General features: G+C 36.2%; 1 protein-coding gene and 1 pseudogene across 3 annotated transcripts in view; both read left to right on the forward strand.

Moving 5' to 3' along the window:
- Nucleotides 1–22,906, forward strand: part of ERCC8 (ERCC excision repair 8, CSA ubiquitin ligase complex subunit) — a 75,464-nt gene that overhangs the window by 51,765 nt on the left and 793 nt on the right. For 2 of the 3 annotated variants that reach the window (XM_060009450.1, XM_060009452.1), the window contains one exon: nt 2,015–2,095. In XM_060009450.1, coding sequence (XP_059865433.1) covers nt 2,015–2,095 — 81 coding nt within the window. Of the gene's footprint in view, nt 1–2,014; nt 2,096–6,727; nt 9,386–22,906 lie in introns of those variants that run through there. The other variant, XM_060009451.1, reaches the window with a different exon arrangement.
- Nucleotides 20,934–21,048, forward strand: LOC132423756 (U6 spliceosomal RNA; annotated as a pseudogene).

The following is a 22,906-nucleotide window of genomic DNA, read 5'->3' on the forward strand; positions in this document are numbered from 1 at the left end:
ACATCAAAATAAATAATGATAATAACTGATTATTTCCCTTTGACTAAAATAGGGATCCATGAGTCCATTCTGCTATTAGTAAGTAATAAATTGAAAGTCTGATGAGGAATTTACATAATCTCAAGGTAGCACCCTACAAAATATTAATTACAAAGGTAAAATGAGTAATTTTACCTTGAAGAAGACTGGCATACATCAGCTTAATCAAATTATCAAAGTGTGTGATATTCCTGGCAAAGATATATCACCTGAATTTGATCATGAGGAAACATAAGACAAGGTTATCTGACCTTAGTGTATCTTGGGTATATATCTTCTCAGGAAACTAAATTGCTCTAGGGCACTGAGCATATGAAAATATCTTTGCATCATCCATAGTTAGTGTAACCATACATTCTAGGTTTAACAGTGCAGTCTGTAGAATTTTGTTCCATTTAGGAAATCTGATAATGTGTAACTAAATGTAATTTACTTAATTCTCTTTATATCTATATTTCCTATAAATCACTTCATAATCTTATTTTCCCTTTACCCAGAACCTTTACATATTTTTTTTAGAAAAATACTAATTATACCATGCCTCAAATAGCTTTTGAGATGAGTAACAGTAAAACTAAATTATTTCATACCAGAACAGGAAAAAAAAGTTATAGTTTTAGAAATATTTGTGTAGAAATATATTTGCGAGAAAAATAAACATTTAATCAGTCAGAGGTTTATAACCACTTAACATTTTGCTGTTTTTTCTTTTTAGCCCTTCCTCTTTGCTTAGTAGCTTTTTAAAAAATTGACCTAGTATTTTACATCCTGTTTTTTTCTTTTCACACTATGACTATTTGGTTTACATCCTGCTCCTTTCTCTTGACAATATGAATATTTTCCACTGTCATTAAATATTCTTCAAAAATGAATTTAGTGATTATGTAATATCACATCATATTAATGCAGCATAAATTTAGAAATCATTACCCTGGACAATAATTTTTGGAAAATTATTATTATTTTTGTTATTATAAATATAATATTGATGATAATATCCTTGAATTTCATGTGTGTCTTTGGCATGACTTCCTAGAAATGCATACAGAAACTTCTGACACATGTTGAGATTTCATTCTCTGAAAAGATTATAGCAATTTATACCCTCTGTATGGGAGCGTATCTATTTCACTGCCGCATAGGAATATTTTCAGTACTAGCCAATATAACATATTTCTGAAGTTTTGTGGGGAGGTGAATGAACATTGTTCAGCATGTGCAGGCAACATATCCATAAAGACATTGACCCTGACTGTGCATCAGCCCAAGCTGCTTATAAAATAAGCTTCTCAGCAAGCATGGCATATATGTCTTAATGCTCTTTAGTTGAGTTCTTTTTTTGAACTTTTGGTCTATTTTAGCTAGAAACTCGTATTTTCTTCATTGAAGTCTTTATTAAAGCTCAGTTATTGACAGAAAAGGATGAAATTTATTTCTTCCATTTTTTTCTCATTCTCTGACACTTGAAATAAATGGATACTATGGGGCTTCCCTAGTGGCGCAGTGGTTGAGAGTCCACCCGCCGATGCAGGGGACACGGGTTCGTGCCCCGGTCCAGGAAGATCCCACATGCCGCGGAGCGGCTGGGCCCGTGAGCCATGGCCGCTGAGCCTACGCGTCCGGAGCCTGTGCTCCGCAATGGGAGAGGCCACAGCACAGAGAGGCCCGCATACTGCAAAAAAAAAAAAAAAAAAAGGATACTATGATTGATTAAAAATTACAGTGATTGTTTTTGTGAATTTTAACATGTTAGCAACATGTTAACATATCATAATACTATTTTTAAATACAAAACAAGTCTTTACTACATCTTAAACAGAAAAAAACATCAGCCCAGTTTCTTTGGGGAGTAGAAATAGAATTAATCTTAATTAATCTAATCTAAGAAATAATCATTTAAAAATTGATGTCATTTATTTCAGATTGGCACCAGCTTTAAAGTGACCTACAATTACATCTTTGCTTTGTGTTATAGGAACTTTACAGCGGTAGCAGAGACTGCAATATTCTTGCTTGGATACCATCCTTACATGAATCAGTTCCTGATGATGAGGAGGTAAAATATTATTTATACAAATTGAACAGTGACTTCTAAATCATAAAAAAAGTTTTTATTAATTTACTTTATATGAGAGAAACTTTTAAAGCATTTCTTGCTATTTTGTGATTGTAAAAATAATTTGCCTCTATATTTGGAAAATTCAAAAAAATATTAAGAGAAGAACATAAATTTCTGAAGTTTATTAATTACTATTAACATTTTGATTTAATTCATTCTTGTTTTTTCCTGTGCGTACTTTTTAGCATGGTTAATATTATGCTTGAACATACAGCTTAGCATCCTGCTTAAGACTTTTTCCATGTCATTAATAAGTATTTGTAAATATTGTTTTTAATAATACAGCATTCTGTCATTTATTTACCATAATTTACTCAAGTATTTTCCTATTGGAAGACATTTCTTTTGATCATTATAAACACATCAAGGTAAATATCTGTTCAAAAATTATTTACATTTCTGATTACTTCTTTGGTTAGATTCCTAGAAGTAGTGTTACCTCTTGAGTTATCACGTATGACATGTTTAAGGTTCTTTATTCACACTATCAAATTTTATCAGTTTACACTTCTACCAGCAGTCTGTTAGTGCCTATCTCAGAGCATAAACTGGTACAAATATGACAGTGTGAATAAAGAACCTGAAAAATGTGGTGGGGAAACAAAGATAAATAAGACATGATTTCTGGTCTTAGGTAGTAGCCTCTGAATTTTTTTACTTTTTTGTCAAGCTATCTAAAGGTGAAATCTTCCAGATTTCATCATGTGTCTATGATTTATTATGGCTTTGATTAGTTTTAGTGTACACCTGCTTTAAATACTGAATTTTTTTTTGTACAAAGCTTAATATGTTCTAATAATTTGGTTCAGCCATTGATTTTGCATTATTATTTAATTACTGTGTCCTGCTGTTTGGGAATTACTATATACATTAAATCCAACTCATAATACTATAAGCCATGTTAGAAAGTTTAACAATCATTCACCAAATGAAAACTATAAAAAACAAAAGCTAGAAATAAATCATCTTTGGGCTTTCCTGGTGGCGCAGTGGTTGAGAGTCCACCCGCCGATGCAGGGGACACGGGTTCGTGCCCCGGTCCGGGAAGATCCCACATGCCACGGAGCGGCTAGGCCCGTGAGCCATGGCCACTGAGCCTGCGCATCCGGAGCCTGTGCTCCGCAATGGGAGAGGCCACAACAGTGAAAGGCCAGCGCCAAAAAAAAAATCATCTTTGACTTATGTATGAAAAAAGGATATTATTTAGAAGAAAACTAAATTGCTTATTTTATAAAGAGAGTATGTGACTCTGATGGTTTATTTCCTCATTATATAGTTACAGTGATAGTTTGAACTCCCCATCTAGAAGAATTTTTGTATATGGGAAGTTAAGCTGAACAAGTAGAAATCAAACAGAGGTACACAAAAAATAGGTTAGCTTTATAGTTAAGCTTTAGAGCTATGAAACCTTACCGTTTAAAATGCACTGTATATATTCTTTAGGATAGGCACCATTCTCAAATTAATATAAAATGGTAAGTGCTAAGATTATTTCCACAAAATTTTAGTTTGAAAGATTTCTGTGAATGTAGGTAGAACATGAATATGATCACGATGCAGATCCCAATAGAGAAGTCTGTCTACACTAGACCCTGTTCCTTACATGTATATTTACTATTTAACTCATATTTAAAAGTATTTTCATCTCACCTATCAAATGAAGGACTGCTGCAGTTCCCCAGAGAGGCAACTTAACACAAAACAAAGCATACACATGCACATACTCACACACTCACTTTATCTGTAGTTTCAGGTAAACTAAATAATAGTAATACTGGTAACTGGGTTCGAATCCCAGTTCTGCCATTCATTAGTGATCTGAGACAAGTTTATGATATCTTCAAACATCAGAATCATCAAAGCAAAATTGTTCTTAGGTTTCCTTTCAAATCCCCCCTTGAGATGAGATTTACTTCTCCATCAACCAACATACAATCCCTTAGGGGTGTTTTCTTCTGATATCCAAGATAGAAGAGGAACTTAGTTCTACCATAAGAAATTGAAGGGCATTGGGCAATAGGGGCAGGTTTTATGGTCTTTAAGCATAAATCCTGTTATTTAATTGGCAGGCTGTTTTGTTATATTCTGAGGAATCTACCTTCCTTTTGCCCCCTCTTCCTAACATTTGGTCACAATCAAAGCAAGCCTATGTAACTCCTACTCACTTTTTCCTGGCTGAGATCTCTAGGGTGACTATATTACAGTTTAAATCTGACCTCTCATCAAGAATCTTACTTTATTTTGACAGTTACACAATATGTAGCTGTTTTATTTACCACTTGTGTAGATGTATAATCACTTGCTATATTGAGACAACCCTATATTCTACCTATAAAGATTTTCCACTAATTACCAGTAAGAAATTTAGAATTTATCAAGGTGCATGTATGGAAGATGATCCAGTTTGGTTTTGTTCTTCCTTCCCGTTACATGGACCTGAACTATATCCCCTTTAATCTCATGCTTCCCTGTCTCCATAACATTCACAACTATCTGTCAGTAGAACAGGCAGGCTGGATGGATATGTTCAAGCATAGAAAGAATGTCCACTAGGAGGAGATGTTGTAAAGAAAACTGAAGTAATAGATGGTAGTTAACTTGATCAGTAGGTCTCAAACAGTATTTGTGTACCACATCATATATAATATTTTTACTGAAGCTTTCAATTACAAGTAAGATGTTTTATTTGTGTTTTTTAACAATAAAATGTACTTCTAATAATACTGTAATATATTCATATTGTTATCCTTTACTGCTATAAACAGTAAAATTTATATGCAACTGCCTTTCCAATTTTCACTTATTTTTGTTTGCTTACCATAGCAACAATAATTTACATTAAAATATAATTTTGCTTCTCTGTTGATTTTTAAAATGAAATTTAAGTGTTTAATAGGTTACATATTTGGCTTCCATAGTGAAATTAGAAGGCATGGCCTTTGTGTGGTTCATCTACCCAGGGACATTTTGGGGTAGATATCTAAGGCAGAGTTAAAGGCTTTTAGAGCTAGAGTAGGGAAGAATAATCACCTAACCCCTAAGGATAATACATCTTTAAATAAACTGTCACTAAATAACCTAACTTGGTAGTTAAATTATAAACCCAGAAAGGTAGGAAATTCAGTAAACACTTGGATGAAAGAATAAATGAACAGTCTTCAGTATGCTACTCTTGCAAATCAGTGGACTGCTACTAGAAATAAGTGAATAGTTTGCTGAGGTTTGGTAATAGTTTTGGATCTGGACACCAGGTATAATGGAATTTTGTTTGTGCAACTAAGTGACAATAGCCAATGTTACGTTTAGTAATGGTGACAATACCACCATTAGATTAAGTAATGGACTCAGATCTAAGCTTTAACAACTGTAAAGAATACCTAAATTCACATATTGTTTTCTGACTGTCCTGGCTGATACTTGGGGAATTTACTGCAAACACCCACTATTTCTACTGTTATCATTGTTTGAATTTTAAGAGTCTAAATCATCATGTTCATCAAAAGGAAATGAACATTCTCAGACATACAGTAGGGGCTACCCTTAACATAAAATATTGCTATATGTTGTAAAAGGTAATATATCTAAGATAATTTAAGAATAATCTAAGAACTAATACATTATTGGATTTGGAGTCTGAACAAACTGGCAGCAGACATAAAAACTGCAGAGTAGGAAGCACACGTGGCTCATAATGCCCAGATACTCAAAAAAGAGATCATTTTAAAGTCCTTTAATCATTTGCCAAAAAATTAGAAGGTTAGCCATTCAAAAAATTTCCCCAGACAAGTGAATTGATTTGAAATACCACAGGTAATTAAAATTCCTCTGTTGCTGATTACATTTATTATTAAAGTTGTGAGAGTACTGTGATGTTTTGTTATTTTAGATAAATACCATCTAATGCATGTTCTCTTTCACAGAAATCTCCCAGGGAAACCTATGTGCTAATGACAAAATGTTACCGTTTCCAATACATTTTACCTGTCTTTTTCAACTGCTTTCCTAACTACATACATACATACATACATACATAAATAAACCTCGCCACTTAATACCAAAAATGATATTACTCTGACGAACACCTTATTCCCCACATGTGGATATTTGCTTATTTATAAAAATCAGGTCCATCCAAGCAGTAAAAAGTTGCTCACATTAATAATTTGGGCTCTCATGTCAGACTGTAGACCTGAGTCCAGGCTTAGCCACATGGATATTAATGTGCCCTCTTCTCCAGGTAACTCCAAAGAGGTGTAAAAATGCCTTAAGTAATAGCAGCAGCAGCATATGTGTGTCTGTGCGTGTCTGTGTGTGTGTATGAAGTAACTACTTTGAAGGAAACAGATAATTTAGATAAAGTCTGATATGTCTATTTAAAATGAAGTTACATTATTTTATATTGTATGCGGGGTGTTTCTTTTGTTAACTTTTGGTTTGAAATTAACAATTATATAGTTTCTTCAAAAATAATCTAGTTGCTTTTTATCTGATATATTTCATAACTATATTGTGAGCCTAAAATTATGAGGTAGAATAATTGAGTCTTTCTTTTTTGCCCCTTTTTTTTAGACTTCAACCAAAGCACAGTTAAATCCAGCATTTGAAGATGCCTGGAGCAGCAGTGATGAGGAAGGATGACTATCATTCTTAGTACCTTTTTGTCTCTATTGATGAAACTTTTAAAACAGGACTGTTTTATTTTTTTAACTGTCCAGTGACAGCTAAATTAGCCCTGAATTTGGGTGGTTTTTTTCCTTTTATTTTAAAATGAAGTTAATAGTTGCATGAAATCCTGCAACAGAGTTCCATATAGTTTATTTAATCAGAATATGTCTCCTTGATCCCAGTTGCTGTTGTCTGCCACAGCCCGTATAGCTGTAGTAGAAGGAGACAGGTCATGGTAGCCCCTTTGTGGGAACTTGAGCAGATTGTGTGAACAATAAGATGCAGTCTTAGAGGATGAGCACGTAGAGGTTATCAGCACTGACCTTCTTCTGCTGGTTGTACCATCACCTTGCTCATTTTCACTTTTAAGAATGATTTTACTGAGGATTATATCAAAAAGTATAGTTGAGAAGTTAACATCAAAATTTGTTTATTATTATTTATATATTCTGTTTTTGCAATGATTTCATTTACTTAACCGTTGTCTAGCTTTATGTTAAATTTTCTTGAACTCATTGCCTTCCACAATCTAAAAAGTGCATCACAGGAGGTATTTAACTTAGGGAAAATACCATGTTTCCTTTATTTTAATGCATCAGATGGCAGCTTAAACTACTCTTCTATGAATCTGTTTAAGATGTGACCAAGTCCTACTTCATTCATCAAAGCAGAAAATATCCTGGCAGGGAATTTGGCTTAAACATGAAATGTCATAAAATTTCTATTTTATTTTCCACTCTTCTTGTGTCATAACCCACAAGTGATTATCATGAACCTAATCTTATATTCCCTTTCTTTCTGATTCTATCAATAGGAGGCTAGTTAAAGAGGTTTTTGTGAGCTTGAATACCAAGTATACAGTTGTTGAGTTTTTAAGTGTGTGTTAGGCCTCATATCAGACCTTTCTGGCCAAACGTTTTCCATACGTTTACTTTATAGTTGATCTTCTTAAGCCCTGACCATTTTACTCTCACTTTTTCTCACTTGGTGAGGATTCTTAACAATCTTTGAGAATGCTATTGAAATTGGAATTTTTTTTTAATTTTAAGAAAAAAGGAGTCTTTCTCCAAACTTCAAATACACATAGGTAACTGGTACATTTCGAAAAGGTCCATCTGCTGGGGATGTGGAATGACTGCCCTCCTAGAGCCATGGGATGAGTCTAATCCACTGACTGGGCAGTGCCAACAACCAGTGAGGCCTTGTCAGTACCTCGTGTCTGCGACGTTACATGTTCCTGTAGGCATCCATAAACCATTTTCCTTTTCCCCTCTGAGCTTTTCTGAGTCAAATCTCCGCCTGTTCCTCAAAGTAGTCGGAGATGGCTGCACCTGAGCACTCACCTGTGTGCTGTGGGCCATTTGTGGGTTTGGTGTGAGGGCCTTCTCAGGAGATCATGGCTCCCCACAAGCACTGTTCAGGTCACAAGCTTCTCTGCTGTGTCTGCTTCCTGCTGTCGCAAGCAATCCGTTCCCCACACTAGTGGGGTATAAGAGGTCCCATTCCTGGAGACCGTGACTCAGTGTTTAATGAAGAAGGAGAGGAGGGGAAAGGAGCACCAGTTTCCAGCATGTCCCCTGCCAAGACCTGAAGAGTTGATCCAATTAATTTTAAACATACAAAGCCCTGGTCCATGCATATGGGCCCTCATAAGAGCTGCTGCTTATCAACATGCAAAGAGTCTCATGCTCAAAACAAAAAATGTAAAAGGTGAAGTTGATGCCACCGTTGCTTTCCTAGATGTAGACCCTAGCCCCTCTAAGGTTGATTAGGACACCCTAGAGAAGGGGGGGCGCTGCTTACAGAGAGGCCACTAGCGACCAATAGGAGCTTATCAGGTGAACACCCAACAGAAAACAAAAAGGAAAAGTGTTAGTCATCTAGAGGTACAAGCCATTCTGTAAGTTTTAAAAAAAAGGTGACAGTGTGAGGAAGGGACTGATGATTCCATGGACAGGGGCAATCCCGGGGGTAAGTTGCCCAGAAGCACCTGGCCCCTTCAGCCTCCCTTTTTTCCTCTTATTAGCCAGAAAAAGAAAGTAAAGACTGCACCTTCAGGGTGCAAAAGCCTGAAACAGGAAGAGAACAGAAAAACTGACTGCCACTTTAGGTGGATACAAGCTCAAGGGGAGAAAAAAACAGGAACTTTAAATCTTAGGTACTAAGCAAACACCAATCTAGCAAACATAATGCTAATTGTGGATTACTTAATGATTTAAAAGCAAAAACAAAATAAAAGGTAATTGAATAATATATACATAAATATAATATTAAAGCAAAGTTTTATAATTTGATGTAATTGTAAATCCAAAATTTATATACTAAATGAATATATTAAAGAATTTATATAGCAATAAGATTAAAATGCCACCTTATGATGGATTACTACAACGTTAATGATGTGGTCCCATCCATTGGGGCCCCCATACTCAATATCCAATGTCATTTCTTTTAAATTTTATTAAAGTATAATTGATTTACAATGTTGTGTTAATTTCTGCTGTACAGCAAAGTGACTCAGTTATACATATATATATTCTTTTTCATATTCTTTTTCATTGTGGTTTATCACAGTATATTGAATATAGTTCCCTGTGCTATACTGTAGGACCTATATTTTATCCATCCTATATATATAATAGTTTGCATCTGCTAATCCCAAATTCCCAATACTTCCCTCCCCCACCCCCCTCCCCCTGGGCAACCACAAGTCTGTTCTCTATGTCTGTGAGTCTGTTTCTATTTTGTAGATATGTTCATTTGTGTTGTATTTTAGATTTCACATATGAGTGATATCATATGGTATTTACCTATCTCTTTCTGACTTACTTTGCTTAGTATGATAATCTCTAGGTCCATCCATGTTGCTGCAAATGGCATTATTTCATTCTTTTTAATTGTGTGTATATATATTTATTTATTTATTTATCCCACATCTTCTTTATCCATTTATCTGTAGATGGACATTTAGGTAAATAGTGCTGCTATGAACATAGGGGTGCATGTATCTTTTCGAATTATAGTTTTGTCTGGGTATATGCCCAGGAGTGGGATTGCTGGATCATATGGCAACTGTATTTTTAGTTTTTTGAGGAACTCCATACTGTTTTCCATAGTGACTGCACCAGTTTACATTCCCACCAACAGTGTGAGACCCTTTTCTCCACACCCTCTCCAGCATTTATTATTTGTAGACTTTTTAATAATGGTCATTCTGACCAGTGTGAGATGGTACCTCATTGTAGTTTTGAATATCCAATATTATTGAAATTACTGATTCTATTCAGTCAACAACCTGTAAATATTTTGCCCCTGTACACTTGGCTAACATGTTCTGTTCAGTGCCTGTTTCACCAGCCTCTAGCTGCTGTTCGCCTTCACTTCAAAGAGACACAATCTATTGGGTACCTCAGCAGTTTTGCCATCACAATCTAGGCAGACAAGATCTCAACTGCATCCACCTTTTTCCAGGAGCACAGGTGTGATGTTACATTGATGACATCCTCCTCCAAGGAGACTCATTTGATATACATTTAAGGTATACAGGTCCAACATGTTTTAGTACTTTGGGGGTTCTGAAGGCAACATATTCTTTATTTACAAATTTTACTTCCAAATTCAAATCAGTAGGTACTCCCGTTAGTGCCCTGAAGGACTCTTTCACCAAGGAAATTTTGGCAACCTCTTGTCATACCTCCTGGAATCTCTAGACCATGTAGGATGGCCATAAGTTGTCCAAGGGCTTACGATGCAAAAAACTGCCCTCTCAGCCTCATACTATACTCCATTAAAACAACAAATAAAATACATGCTGAGCTCTCTGGAAAATAGAGGCTCTCACATACTCTGAGCCTGTGACCTTTCATACCCAACTGCTTGTTAAGCGTTGGGTCGTAGAAACAATACACCAGAAACTCAGCACAGCTACCAAGGCCTCTTTAGACAGGATGGAGCCGAACCTGAGCTCTCTGGCGTATTCCACCTGCAGGAGGAGGTGGCTTCCCCTGTCCTCAGTCCCTTGTTAAGTGCCATGGTGCTGGAGGATGTCATCCCTCCCCCAGATCACTTGGCTGCTCAGAATCCACTTGGGATTAACTGAATGAACAGCAATGGGAGTACATAGACTATGCAAATGGCACTGCTAACCATCATACATGATGGAGCTCAATGAAATGTTGCTGTTTTCCATCTCAGGGATGTCCCTAATAATGGATGGGACCCAAGAAACAGCACACTCAACCAAACTTCTGGATGCCCTGGCCAACAAGTAGCCTCATTTCACATTTATTATAAACTGTTGGGTCATTGCCTAAAATTGTCCCTTTAAGGGAGAAAAAAACTAACAAAACTGGGACTCTCTTGCCTCACAGATGTCCAAAATATAAGTCAAAATCACACATCTCCATATATATTTAGGCCACAATACAAGGCCTTTCCAATTGCACGCCATACTACTTTTAGAGTTACAGATGTTATTGTTAATAACTAAGATATACATTTTTCTTCTAAAAATACACAATGCTAATCTCTTGGAAAAGGTATTCAATAGAACTTTCACATCCCTTGTAGGTATCAGATAGCCAGTTTAATTAAGAGACATAATGGTCTCACACAGCTCTTTTTCAAATTCCACTCAGGTAAATGGACCCCTAAATGGGTCTCTATCTTGCTCTAGGCCTTAATCTCTCTTAATTCAAGGCCCCTTGGCCAGTTTACACCTCACACCAACTTTTAAAAGTTTTCTTTCCCCCTTATATTTAAAGGGGATGTGTATTGCCTCCGTGTATATAAAGACTCCGTGTAAATGAGACCCTTTTTATAATGTCTTCCCATATCTTTATAAATGTTTTATCATTCCTTCATCCCAGAAGGGCTGGAGGCCAGATCAAGGGGCGCATTAACCAAATTGTCCATATACTAGACAGCTGTTTACCTGATAGAGGACCCATTTGAGCTGAAACTTCCACCAAAAACAAAAGCCCTCTCAGTGCAGCTGCTTATCTTCCTGTTGACTGTTGGTCTTATTGCTATTGGTCTGTATACTTTCATTAATTTACAGTCTGAAGACCCAAACATGGTAAATGTGAGACCCCCACATCACCTCGAGTGGATACCCTCTGGGAAAGGATACCCCAGCCCCGTATCCCAGAGGGCATCTCCTACTCCAAGTGCCCATCATTGGAGATGACTTCACTCTGACACTAAAACCTCGCTTCCAGCAACACATGGGTTGCCTCTCCTAAGGCACAAATTGTACACAGGACGTTTTTGCTTTTCTTCCTTTGATATTAGGGATCCCATTACATTTCTGAGCTACTGTCTGCCTAGCCCATGATCCTACTCCTTGTTCTTTGCCAAAAGGCACACCCCTCATACCTGTGCCTAAGGAGAAATCTAGTAGAGGTTACTGCTCTCTGTGTTCTAAATTAATGGAGATTATTGCTTTCCCTGGAGGCATTTGCCTCATATTAGTCAAATCCCTCAGCACTTTGGGGAGAGGACCACCTAGTTCCCAAGGCATTTTCCTACTCTCACCTTGTGCCTCCCACCATGATCGCCACAACCACTCTTCTTGGTTACACACAATCCCACTAATCTTACATATACTTTACTAATGTATCATTTCATACTGTCCAACAGAACAACTGCTGGACCTGCTATCTTGATATATCATACCTTTAGCACACTTTCCAACTCCACTTAGATATTGTTGGAGACCCCAAGAATTTCCTATTTCTTGGTTAATGCCATATAAATAGAAAATCTAGTCATAGGCTGGCCTGCAAGGACTCCTTACACCTCTACTTGTGTTCTTCCTTTCTACTCTCTTAGTAAAATGTTTTCTACAGTGTTAGTGCAACTTATGCCCTGCTCGCTAAAAGTCTCCACTAGTATCACTCCCAGGGATTCCTTGATTTGATGCCAGAGCATCACAGAGCCAATGGTATTGACTACATTTTCTTATTTTCTGTATCCTGGATACTGTGGCATTTGGATCCTTGATCGATCCTGGTGACACTGCCCCTTCCAGAACTAATTCCCAGAGATAGCAAAGGACCCCCCTGGAAGCATGCCTTTAGTATACAAGACAACCAATCCAGAGTCCGCACCCCCAACCATCCCCTTTATCAAATTCTCACACGTGAGCCAGTATTCTCCCTGCCCTAACCCACCCCAGAGCCAGGTACCAGGCAGCTAGGAACCAGCCCTGTAGCCCAGTCTACTGAAATTATTCAAAATATCCAATCCCCCCAACAACAACAAAAAAAATCCAATCCCAAACTTACTCAGTGTACCTGCCCTGCCTCCCCCATTCCTTCCCACAGAAAATGTTAATAAAGACTCTAGGCCATGCTGCACCCTCTCCCTCTCTGCCTCCTGACTGATCCTGGTCCTTCCCCGTGTGGCTCTTCATGGCATGGTGTGCCATGCTTCCTGGTTCTAGGGATATTTGAGTATAAACTATCCTTCATTTCCATGTCTGCGTGTCTTAGGAGAAATCCCAGCTACAAACACGAAGTCATTCTTTTTATTAACTTCACAATACTCCATCTTGTGAATGTACCATTTGCTCCCAGCCATTCCCGTGTTGAGGGCCACATGTACAGTGGTAAAGATTGTGAACTGCACTATATCTTCCTTAGATAATGTATTTGGGTGATACACTTTAGTTATTGAATATCATCTTTTCCTCTAGCAGAGGAAATGGTAATTTTGCTGGGTAGGATTCTTGGGTTGTAGTCCTTTTCTTTCATTAGCCTGTAACTATTACGTCCATTGTCTTCTAGCTTCTATTATTGCAGACTAGGATTTTATAATAAAACCAGTTTGATTTTTTTCCCCTTTGTGGGGAACTCGTTCTTTATAGCTAAAAGCTTGTCAACTATGAGGGTTTTTTTTTTCCTTTTTATCCTTAGAGTTCCTTAATTTTATCAGATGTCTGATAAGTCTACCCCTCCCCCCTCACTTCCTGGACCTCTTGTGAGCTCTTTCAATCTGAAGCTTCAAGCCTTCTCTCAGCTCAGGAATATTTTCTTCTAATATTTGTTTAATTGTTGCTTCTCCTCTTTTTTTTTTTTTCCTTCTCTGCATGACCTAATAATTGCATGTAAAGTCTACTCTACTCTCTCCTTCATAGTCTTATCTTATCCTTCCTGCTCACCTTTTTTTTTTTTAATCCTGGAACAGTTCCTGCTACTTAGTAGGTGCTCAGTAAATACTTGTTTTGTGGTTTCTGTTCTGTACTTCGAGATTTTGCACTTGACCTGTGAGGTCACTAATTCAGGCCTGACTGTGATCATCAGGAGAGACTTTAATTATTGTTTTATTCTCCTCCCTACCCTACACCTTTGTTTTGTTTTGTTTTTAAACACTTGGAGAAATAGGAACGATCTATAGAGGCTTCTACTTGAAACTTTTTTTTAATTGTTTCATTCAATTGGTATTTGTCCAATCTTACTGACAGTATATATCAATGAACCTATTACAAAGGTAGTAATCACCTGCAATTTCTCTCCATTGCCTTTTACATTTTATGGATTTTCCTTCCATGGTGACTTGGCTAACAGTATGTGTCTTTTAGTTATATAAAGTGCTTGTATCCTGCCATATTTCAAAGGACACATATGCCAGTTGTTTACTGCACCTCAGATTGATCCCAGTTTTAAAGTCATTTATGGTACACCTGTGAAATGCCTAGTTTTTAAAAATATATAGAAAGAATAAACACACATGTTTTATTGACATAGCCCTAAATCTCTGTTTTAACAGGAAGTCCAAAAACAGCATCTTAGATAAGCTTTTTATATTTCCTGCCAAGTCTTTTCTTTACAATTAATTGAGGAAATACCTTAATAGAGAAAAAAAAAAGATATCTTCAACTGAAGCATGCTTTCTCTTCAGTTTATACTAAAAAGCCCCATTTAAACTAGATAAAAACCTTTAAAGAAAGCTCTGAAGACAAACCCTTAAACTGTAAACGTTGTATTAACAGATAAAAATAACCTCAAAATGAAGACTCTTCGGTAAAGGACACAAAGGTATAGAGAGCCTGCTATTGGTAAGACACTAGAAAACAAAAACCTTTAGCTCTGTTATTTAAAGTCTCAGTGAGACAATAATAAAACCAGTTTGTCTCAACAAACTCATCTCAATTATCTTTCAAAGAAAAGTCACTAAACCTAATGGCTGCATAGTTCTAACTCATACTTCATTACTGTTCTGTCATATACTAATACTTGGTTGTTTCCATAAAAATGGTTAACTACTGAAGATTAGAAAAGAATTTCTGTAAGCTGTAATTTTTATAAACAAACACACTGATAAATTTCCTTTTTTCCAACATAAATTTTTCTCTATATTCAGGTCCTATGTACTGAGCCTGAATTTTAAAACTCTTGAGTATCATTAGAACAGTAAACTTAAAATCAGTCAAACCATGCCAGAAATGAAATTGGCAAAAAGCCTAGCATGCTTGAGATTTTTCCTTTCAAAAAGTATAGCAGGGAAAGCTAATTACAGAAAGGAAAATAATCACTTTGTATTGTGATGAAGGTTCTAGACATCTGAAGGTTAAATCTAACAGTTGTTTCTTCTGTTTTAGCTCTGGAAAAAATATTAAATTTAGGGGACATATCTAACAAAGCTCAATCATGAATATGGCTTTTCTTTGCAAAAAATATGTATAGTCCTTCTGTGCTGCCTTGATCATTGTACTAAACCCTGGTGCCTAGAATTTATTACAAGTCATTTCTGGTAAGGCAAGCTTGTCTGTCTTACTAGAATATCAGCAACATCCTCAAATACGGGAGGCATAGTTCTTTTGCTGCCATCTAGTTCTTTATTTTTCTGCTTTTAAAGTTGGACAATTAAAAAATAGAAAAAATCTAAGGGAAATAATAAGACAAACAACTGTGTTGTGACCGCTCTAATTCTCTGTGTGTAGGAATCTACAAATGCCCTGTATCCTCCTGACAAACCACTCTTCTTTATCCTTATGAGGATACTCATAAACGTTGTACTAGTGGGTTAATACAGCTCTCCCAGTCTTTGCTCTCCCTAGGCTTGGAACTAAATAAATGTCACAATCTTAACTTGGTTTGTTATGTTATCACTAAAAACACAAGTCAGTGTTTAATACCAAATTCCTCAAGCTCCTCTTATTTTTTATGCCTTGACAGTCTTTCCAGTGGTTATTGCAGAGAATCTGTAGCCTTGGGCCTAACCAGTGACTTTGTTTCCTAGGCACTGGTGGTCAGCTCTTGAAGGCAACAAATGATTGTCTGACTGTGGCACAAGAGTGATTGGCACAAGCCACTTTTCCTTTGTTCATCTAATCATTACAGCAAGAGTTAGCAACAGTACTAAACTAGGGCCTGCTAACCCATTCCTGTTCAAACACCAGCAGGAACAGGAGAGCTGCTACTTCCCAGGTGGCTCACACTCCACTCTCCAGCTTCTCTTCAGCTGTATAGTAGCATTATCCACTGTCCTGTGAAACTGTGTATCATCTATATAAATGTACTGTTAATATTGTGCTAAAATGAGGAAATAGTACTCCTAATAGGTCTTTGAGAATTGAGCTATTAACTATTTTTATTGTATGGTTTTAATTTTTTTCTATATATCATGTATGAAAAAATTTGAGTTTCAGTAAGTACTGTAGAAAAAAATGTATTAAAAATAACTCAGTGGGCTTCCCTGGTGGCGCAGTGGTTGAGAGTCCGCCTGCCGATGCAGGGGACACGGGTTCGTACCCTGGTCCGGGAAGATCCCACATGCTGCGGAGCGGCTGGGCCCGTGAGCCATGTCCGCTGAGCCTGCATATCCGGAGCCTGTGCTCTGCAACGGGAGAGGCCACAACAATGAGAGGCCCGCGGACCACCAAAAAAAAAAAAAAAAACACAAACTCAGTGATGATCACTATGAACATTAAGGAATGGTAAGTTTATTTTTAAAATGAACTGGTTTCATAAAGAAATAAATAATAAATAATAGTCTGGAAATCAGAAGACCTGAGTCTTCATCTTAGTTTTACTACCAAGTAAACATATGAAATTTGAATACTATTTTTTTACTTTCTTTTTTTCCATTAGTTAAAAAAAAAAGAAGGGACAGAAAACTGGAGTAGAAAATTGTCAAATTCATTCCTGTTCCAAAATCACACATTGTAATATTTAGAAAGCATTTTAAAATGGTATTCACTGTGTGAAATACATAAATAAGTAGAGGTTTATAGTCAAGGCTAACTGAAGTTTATTGAAGGCAAAGGTAGAGTGTCTTTATAAAAGGCTCATGAATTATCTTATACTGAATAAACACTCAAATTTTAATGGAATTAACATGTATTTTGCCTAAACTGAAACTTGTAAAGTTCCCATCCAAATTATTATGGAACCACCACTTGATTTAGCAAGTTAGCCTCCCTGAGCTAGTTCATTTGTGGAAAGGGAATAAAATACACCTTACAGAGTTGTAAAGATAAATGAAATAAAGTTCTTATATATAATAATTGTTCAGCTAATAGAACTCTTGTTACTTAAAATCTCTTAATTATTGGGTTCTGAGGTCTTGTCAAATTCTCTCACATTTTACCTCCTCAGGACATGGTCTGTTTATTTTATCCTTCTCTCCCTCTAGAATGTGTATTCTATGAGGGCAGGGGTTTTGTCTGTTCTAGTTACTGCTGTATCCTCAGTACTTAGAACACTGCTTGGCAAGTAGAAGATGCCATATATATGTGTAAGTTATTAGTGAACACCACCATTACCAAGCACTTAAGTGCAGAACAATTTCACTCATAATTTGCAGATGATAAAATGCTTAATTGATTATGCTATTTTTAAAATTTACTATGTATGAAATTTTGTTATTAAATATTAGTTAACAACTTGGGTATTGCATTAATCTTGTAGTCTTTCTTCTCACCCAGTGGCAAAGTGTCCTATTCTTAAGGTTGCTATTGGTCTGTACACCTATCGTAGATCCTCCCTGAATCCTTTAGAGGGCTGCTGTTACACCAGAGACTTGCTATGTGAATCTCAATAGCCAAACAAGATTAGGGGATCTTTATGAAACCTTGAGTTCAGATTTCTTTACGTGGTCTTCTCCAACTCTAGCCCATTTCCACCTGCTAATATTATGGTTACACTGAATTTCTCCATTGCCTTTGGCTCTAAAGTTCTGGGCTTTCTTTTCTCGTCTACCCCCTTCATGGAAAAAATGACAAATATTTTTGGAAATTTTACCTGCTCAGGGCACTGACTATCTTTGTATCCAGAAGGAATGTAAGAAAGGCAAGACGAGGGCTCACAATCTCAAATGCTTACAAAGGCCAGGAGAACATGGTAAATGAGTGAAGGGGTGGTGTAACGAGTATCAAATATGAGAATTATATCATTTATTTTTATTGCACTTTGCTATAAGCATGTAACATAAATATATGATATTAGAGATTAAATTTTGATATAAATTCAAATACTAATACATATTTTACTTATGCATTTCTTCTATAATTCATTATTTTTATCTTGAACCAGGGAAATGTGACTTTTTTCTTCATCTGTGAGCAATATTAATTTTATTCAAATTAATAATGTAAGGTTTTCACAGATACGGTTTTTCCAGAACATAGATTCCTCACTCAGGTTTTTGGTTTTGGGGTTTTTTTTTGCATTTTTAAAATATCTGAGTTATTTATAGAATTCAGTTCCTGGTTAGTTTTTGGAACTACGCTTTAGTATACTAACTTCCATTTTTTAGCTCTTTATTCACATGATCAATATTAGCTGAGAAAAGGCAAAATGATCTAAGTTTATTTTTATAAATTTCAAAATCAAATAACTTAGAATTCAGTTCTTAGCTCCACAAGGGGTAATCATCACTTAAATTTCTGGAAAATGATTTCTGCATATTAAAGCCAGATTTTTTTGTGGCTAGTGAGTTTCCCAAAGGCACGGTTTGGTTAGAAATTAGATGAATAAAAGGAATGATTGGTTTGTGTAATTGATTGCGAACACACTTGTAGAGAAATAGAGTGTGAATGTCACCCGGAGTCCCAATCTTTGAATAAATCTTCACTGATGGGTTCAGATGACACTTTCTTTAGATAACACAAACCAATTTATTAGAAACATCCAAAAAAAAAAAAAATCCCTTCATTCTCACACCACATCTACTTTGCATACGATTCACCAAGGAAGGAAAGCATTGGCGTGTCTCCTGTGGTTCAAACCACGGTAGCACATTCATTTCATAGTATTCATTGCTATATTCATTTTCTGTTCTCTTTTTCTAAATTAAATTTTATTCTTATTTAATTATGAAATAAACATATTATTGTATAAGTTGTGCAAACTGCCAGCATGGACTTCAGTTTTGAAAAACAAGTCCAGTATTAGCTCTGACTTGCTGAAGCACCTCCTGCGGCCCTGTTTACCCACTTCACTCAACATGCAAAAATAATGTTCTGATATGCCTATTACTGGCACAAAGTTCAAAAGCAATTCAAACACTTAAGGCCTTCCAGACACCACAAATGACTCTAGCTACTTGGGTGGTATTTATATCTTTTATATCTGTACACTCATTGGCTGGAAGGGGAAAAAACTGTAAATGATTTAACCTTTTCATGCTGCTTCATACTGTAAATCCCTTCATTCCAGCTTCAGCATGGTAAGAAATATTACATGATGTTAAACTTATATTTGCAAATGTTAGTTTCTATTCAGGACACAATTTCTGCTGCAATCAACCTTTTCATAAACCCATCACTGGCAAAAGGTTTTAATGCCAAGAACATTTTTTTTACTTAATACATTTTACACCATTATCATTGCTGTAATTCCAATCCTTGTTTTCAGTCCATTAAGTTATTCATTAAGTTTGTCATTAACATGTCTTTGCTTTTCTGGGTATATTTCTTACTGTGGTTGGTTTCATAATAGCTCCTGAAGTCATATTTAATAGAGTGTGCATTAGTAGTTGGTGTGCAGTATTAGTCATGTAGAAATAGTCTCTACTTCCACAATGACATATGCCCTTCAACTTCCTTTGAAACACATGACTATGTCAGTTTTTCATTTTTCCACTTTTAATGGTGAGAAAAAGTGTGATATGACGATAAATGGCAACCCCTGGTCAATATTAGGGAGTTATTACATAGTGGTGGGATTTGTGATAAACCTGAGAATACCTGCTCAAAGGCAGTAGCTTTTATGAATTAGGATTAGATTTGCCTGAAAACTCAAATAACATAGCTTAAATAAAATATAAATTCATTTCTTTTGATAAAAGTCCAGGAAGGCAGTCCTCAGCAGTATGCTGATTCTGAGATCATCAGGAAACTAGGTACTTTCTTATTGCTCTCACATCCTCTATCAGCATCTTCCCCCTTGAGATACAACAAAATTGTTCTAGCCATTGTATTCACATTCCACCCAACAGGAAAAAGGAGAACAAAGAAGACGGCATCCTCCCTTTGAGGACAGTTCTTTCTTTCACACACTACTTTCAGTAACATCCTATTGGCCAGAACTCCTGGTCAGACCTAACTGAAAAGGAAGCTGGGTCTTTAAGTGGCCATGTGCTCAGCTAAAAAGTGGGAACTCAATTACTGTTGACAAAACGGAAAACAAATATAAGAGAACAACTAACAGCCCATGTCATATGACTACTCAGCTCCAGCTAACTAAGGCCATGTGTGAATGTGGGCCTATTGAAACTAGAAATACTAATTATTCAAGAGAAGTGAAAAAATCCATATTTTTATGGGAAAATACAATTTTTAGATGTTGACAATTCAAAAATTTTTTATGGCTAGAGAGTCAAAAAGTGGTCTACATCCTACCTGAGTGTACTACTTGTGACCATTTATGTAGATAAAAGTATAGAACATCATGCACAAGAGATCTGCTACATGTCTTCATGTTTCAACATTTATGCAAGAGGAAAAAAGGATTTATTATGGTAGAGGGAAGTTACAGGTATTAACACATGTATTCTCAGGGGTGACATTCACCTGCTCCTTACCAGGTGATGACACAGGGAAGAAATATATCCATACTAATTTGTGGCATGCTTTTGATGAGGCTATCAGAAATGAAGTGACACAGTGCTTGCTTCACCAGCACATACAATAAAATTGGAGAATTTTATTGTATGTGGAGAAGATTAGCATGGTCCTGTACAAGGATGACACAAAAATTTGTGAAACATTTCATTAAAAAAAGAAGAAGAAGAAATGAAGTGATTCAACATAAACCAACAGCCCATGTTGCTCAGGGAAGTAACATAGCTTGGCAATTAAACTAATCTCAAAACGAATTTCTAGGTATTTGTCATTACAACTTTTATTCATTCAACATATTTATTGAGGACCTTGTAAATGCCAAGCTTATCTACACATTTTTATGACAAAAGATCAGGAGCCAGAGGGCTCCATTCTCAGCCCTGTTTTCTTCAGCACCAGATCTTTAATAAAGATATTAGTGGCAGTGGTGATATTTGCATATGACACTAAGCTATGAGGTATGACAAATATCATGGATGACAGACATAGGATCTAAATTATTTTAACAGCTTGGAACAAATGATATGCCAAATTCAATTAATTGAAAGTGAAAATGTCAAATCCTACTCTGAAGACCTGTGGCAGACACTGTTCTTTGTCTACCCAATATCTATTTCCATTTCTTTCTTCTTGAGAAACCCAAAATCTGCTTGGGGAATCAATGTATCCAGCTAAATACTCACTTTCCCTACATCCCTTGCAATTTAGAATGGCAAGATGACACACTTCTGGAAACACATAAGTAGAAACATACAGGGACTTCTCTGGGGAAACTTGTGCATTTCTAAAGAGGTCAGAGACAACTTGCACCTTTCTTTCTTTCTCTTCCTTCATCCTGCCTTCAGTATCAGAGGTGACATTTGACTTGCAGCCATGGGGGACAAGCACACAAGAAAGGACAAGAGAATGGCAATGATAATAGGGCTTGACACTGTTAGGCCACTGAACTAACACTATACCAGCAATATGTACCTCTGGTCTTCTTAATGTGTGTGAAAAATAAACCCCTAATTATTTAAGCCTCTCTTTGGGCTTTCTGTTACTTGCAGCAGAACGCATTCCTGACACAAGTCCAAAATACCAATTGGAAAAGGAGGTAAACTTCACAACTATGAGGCAAAATCTGGTGGTTAACTAGAAGCCTAATATACCAAGCCAGTGCTCTCTTAATTTACTTTAATAGACAGGTAAGATTCATAAACAAGAAAAAATAAGATCACATATAAAGTATTGTGGCTCGTTTCTAATTCCTTGCAGTACATTTGCAATTAGGATGAGCAGGAGACATGAAATCAAGTCATATGAAAATGACCAAAGGGATCAAGAGCCATTTAACCCAGAGAAAACAAAGTCTGCTGTGGACATGACAACTATCATTCAATGTCTGAAGAACAGTCCTATAGTATAAAGATTTATGTGTGGCTCTAAAGGGCAAATTAAAAACCAAAGGAAAGCGCAGAAGCTTTTGTTTCACTGTGCATGGCATGTGGGATCTTCGTTCCCCTACCAGGGATCAATCTGCACCCCCTGCAGTGGAAGGTCTTAACCACTGAACCGCCAGGGAAGTCCCAGGAAAGAGTTTTAAAGCATGTATTTCTCAAGATCCATTTTGATTGACATTTTTTAAAAGCTTGTGTTTTTCTTTAATATTTAATATAAGCACATCTAACCTAGAGCCTGTTGTACTGTTTTGTATTCATATATACTCTCCTTCCTCTTTCCTCCTAACCTCTCTGCTTAGAACTGTTTCAAATGAATGAGTTACTCAGAATAAGCTTCCTTTCCAATTTACATTTTTAAGACATTTTTGCATTTTTAAGACTGGGCTTAAAGTTACTAAAGTTACTAAAGTTGCAAATTTAAAACCTTGTTTTATTTAATAAGCAAATTCATCGCATAAATCTTGTTATTCTACTTGTAAATCTAGTAAATTTTAAGCATGACATATTAATCAACTGAAGTTAAAGAACTCAACTTCTCTCTTTTTTATTGATATAATTCACACACCATTTAAA

The sequence above is a fragment of the Delphinus delphis genome, chromosome 3, assembly GCF_949987515.2.
Source record: "Delphinus delphis chromosome 3, mDelDel1.2, whole genome shotgun sequence".
In the NCBI taxonomy this organism is placed as follows: domain Eukaryota; kingdom Metazoa; phylum Chordata; class Mammalia; order Artiodactyla; family Delphinidae; genus Delphinus; species Delphinus delphis.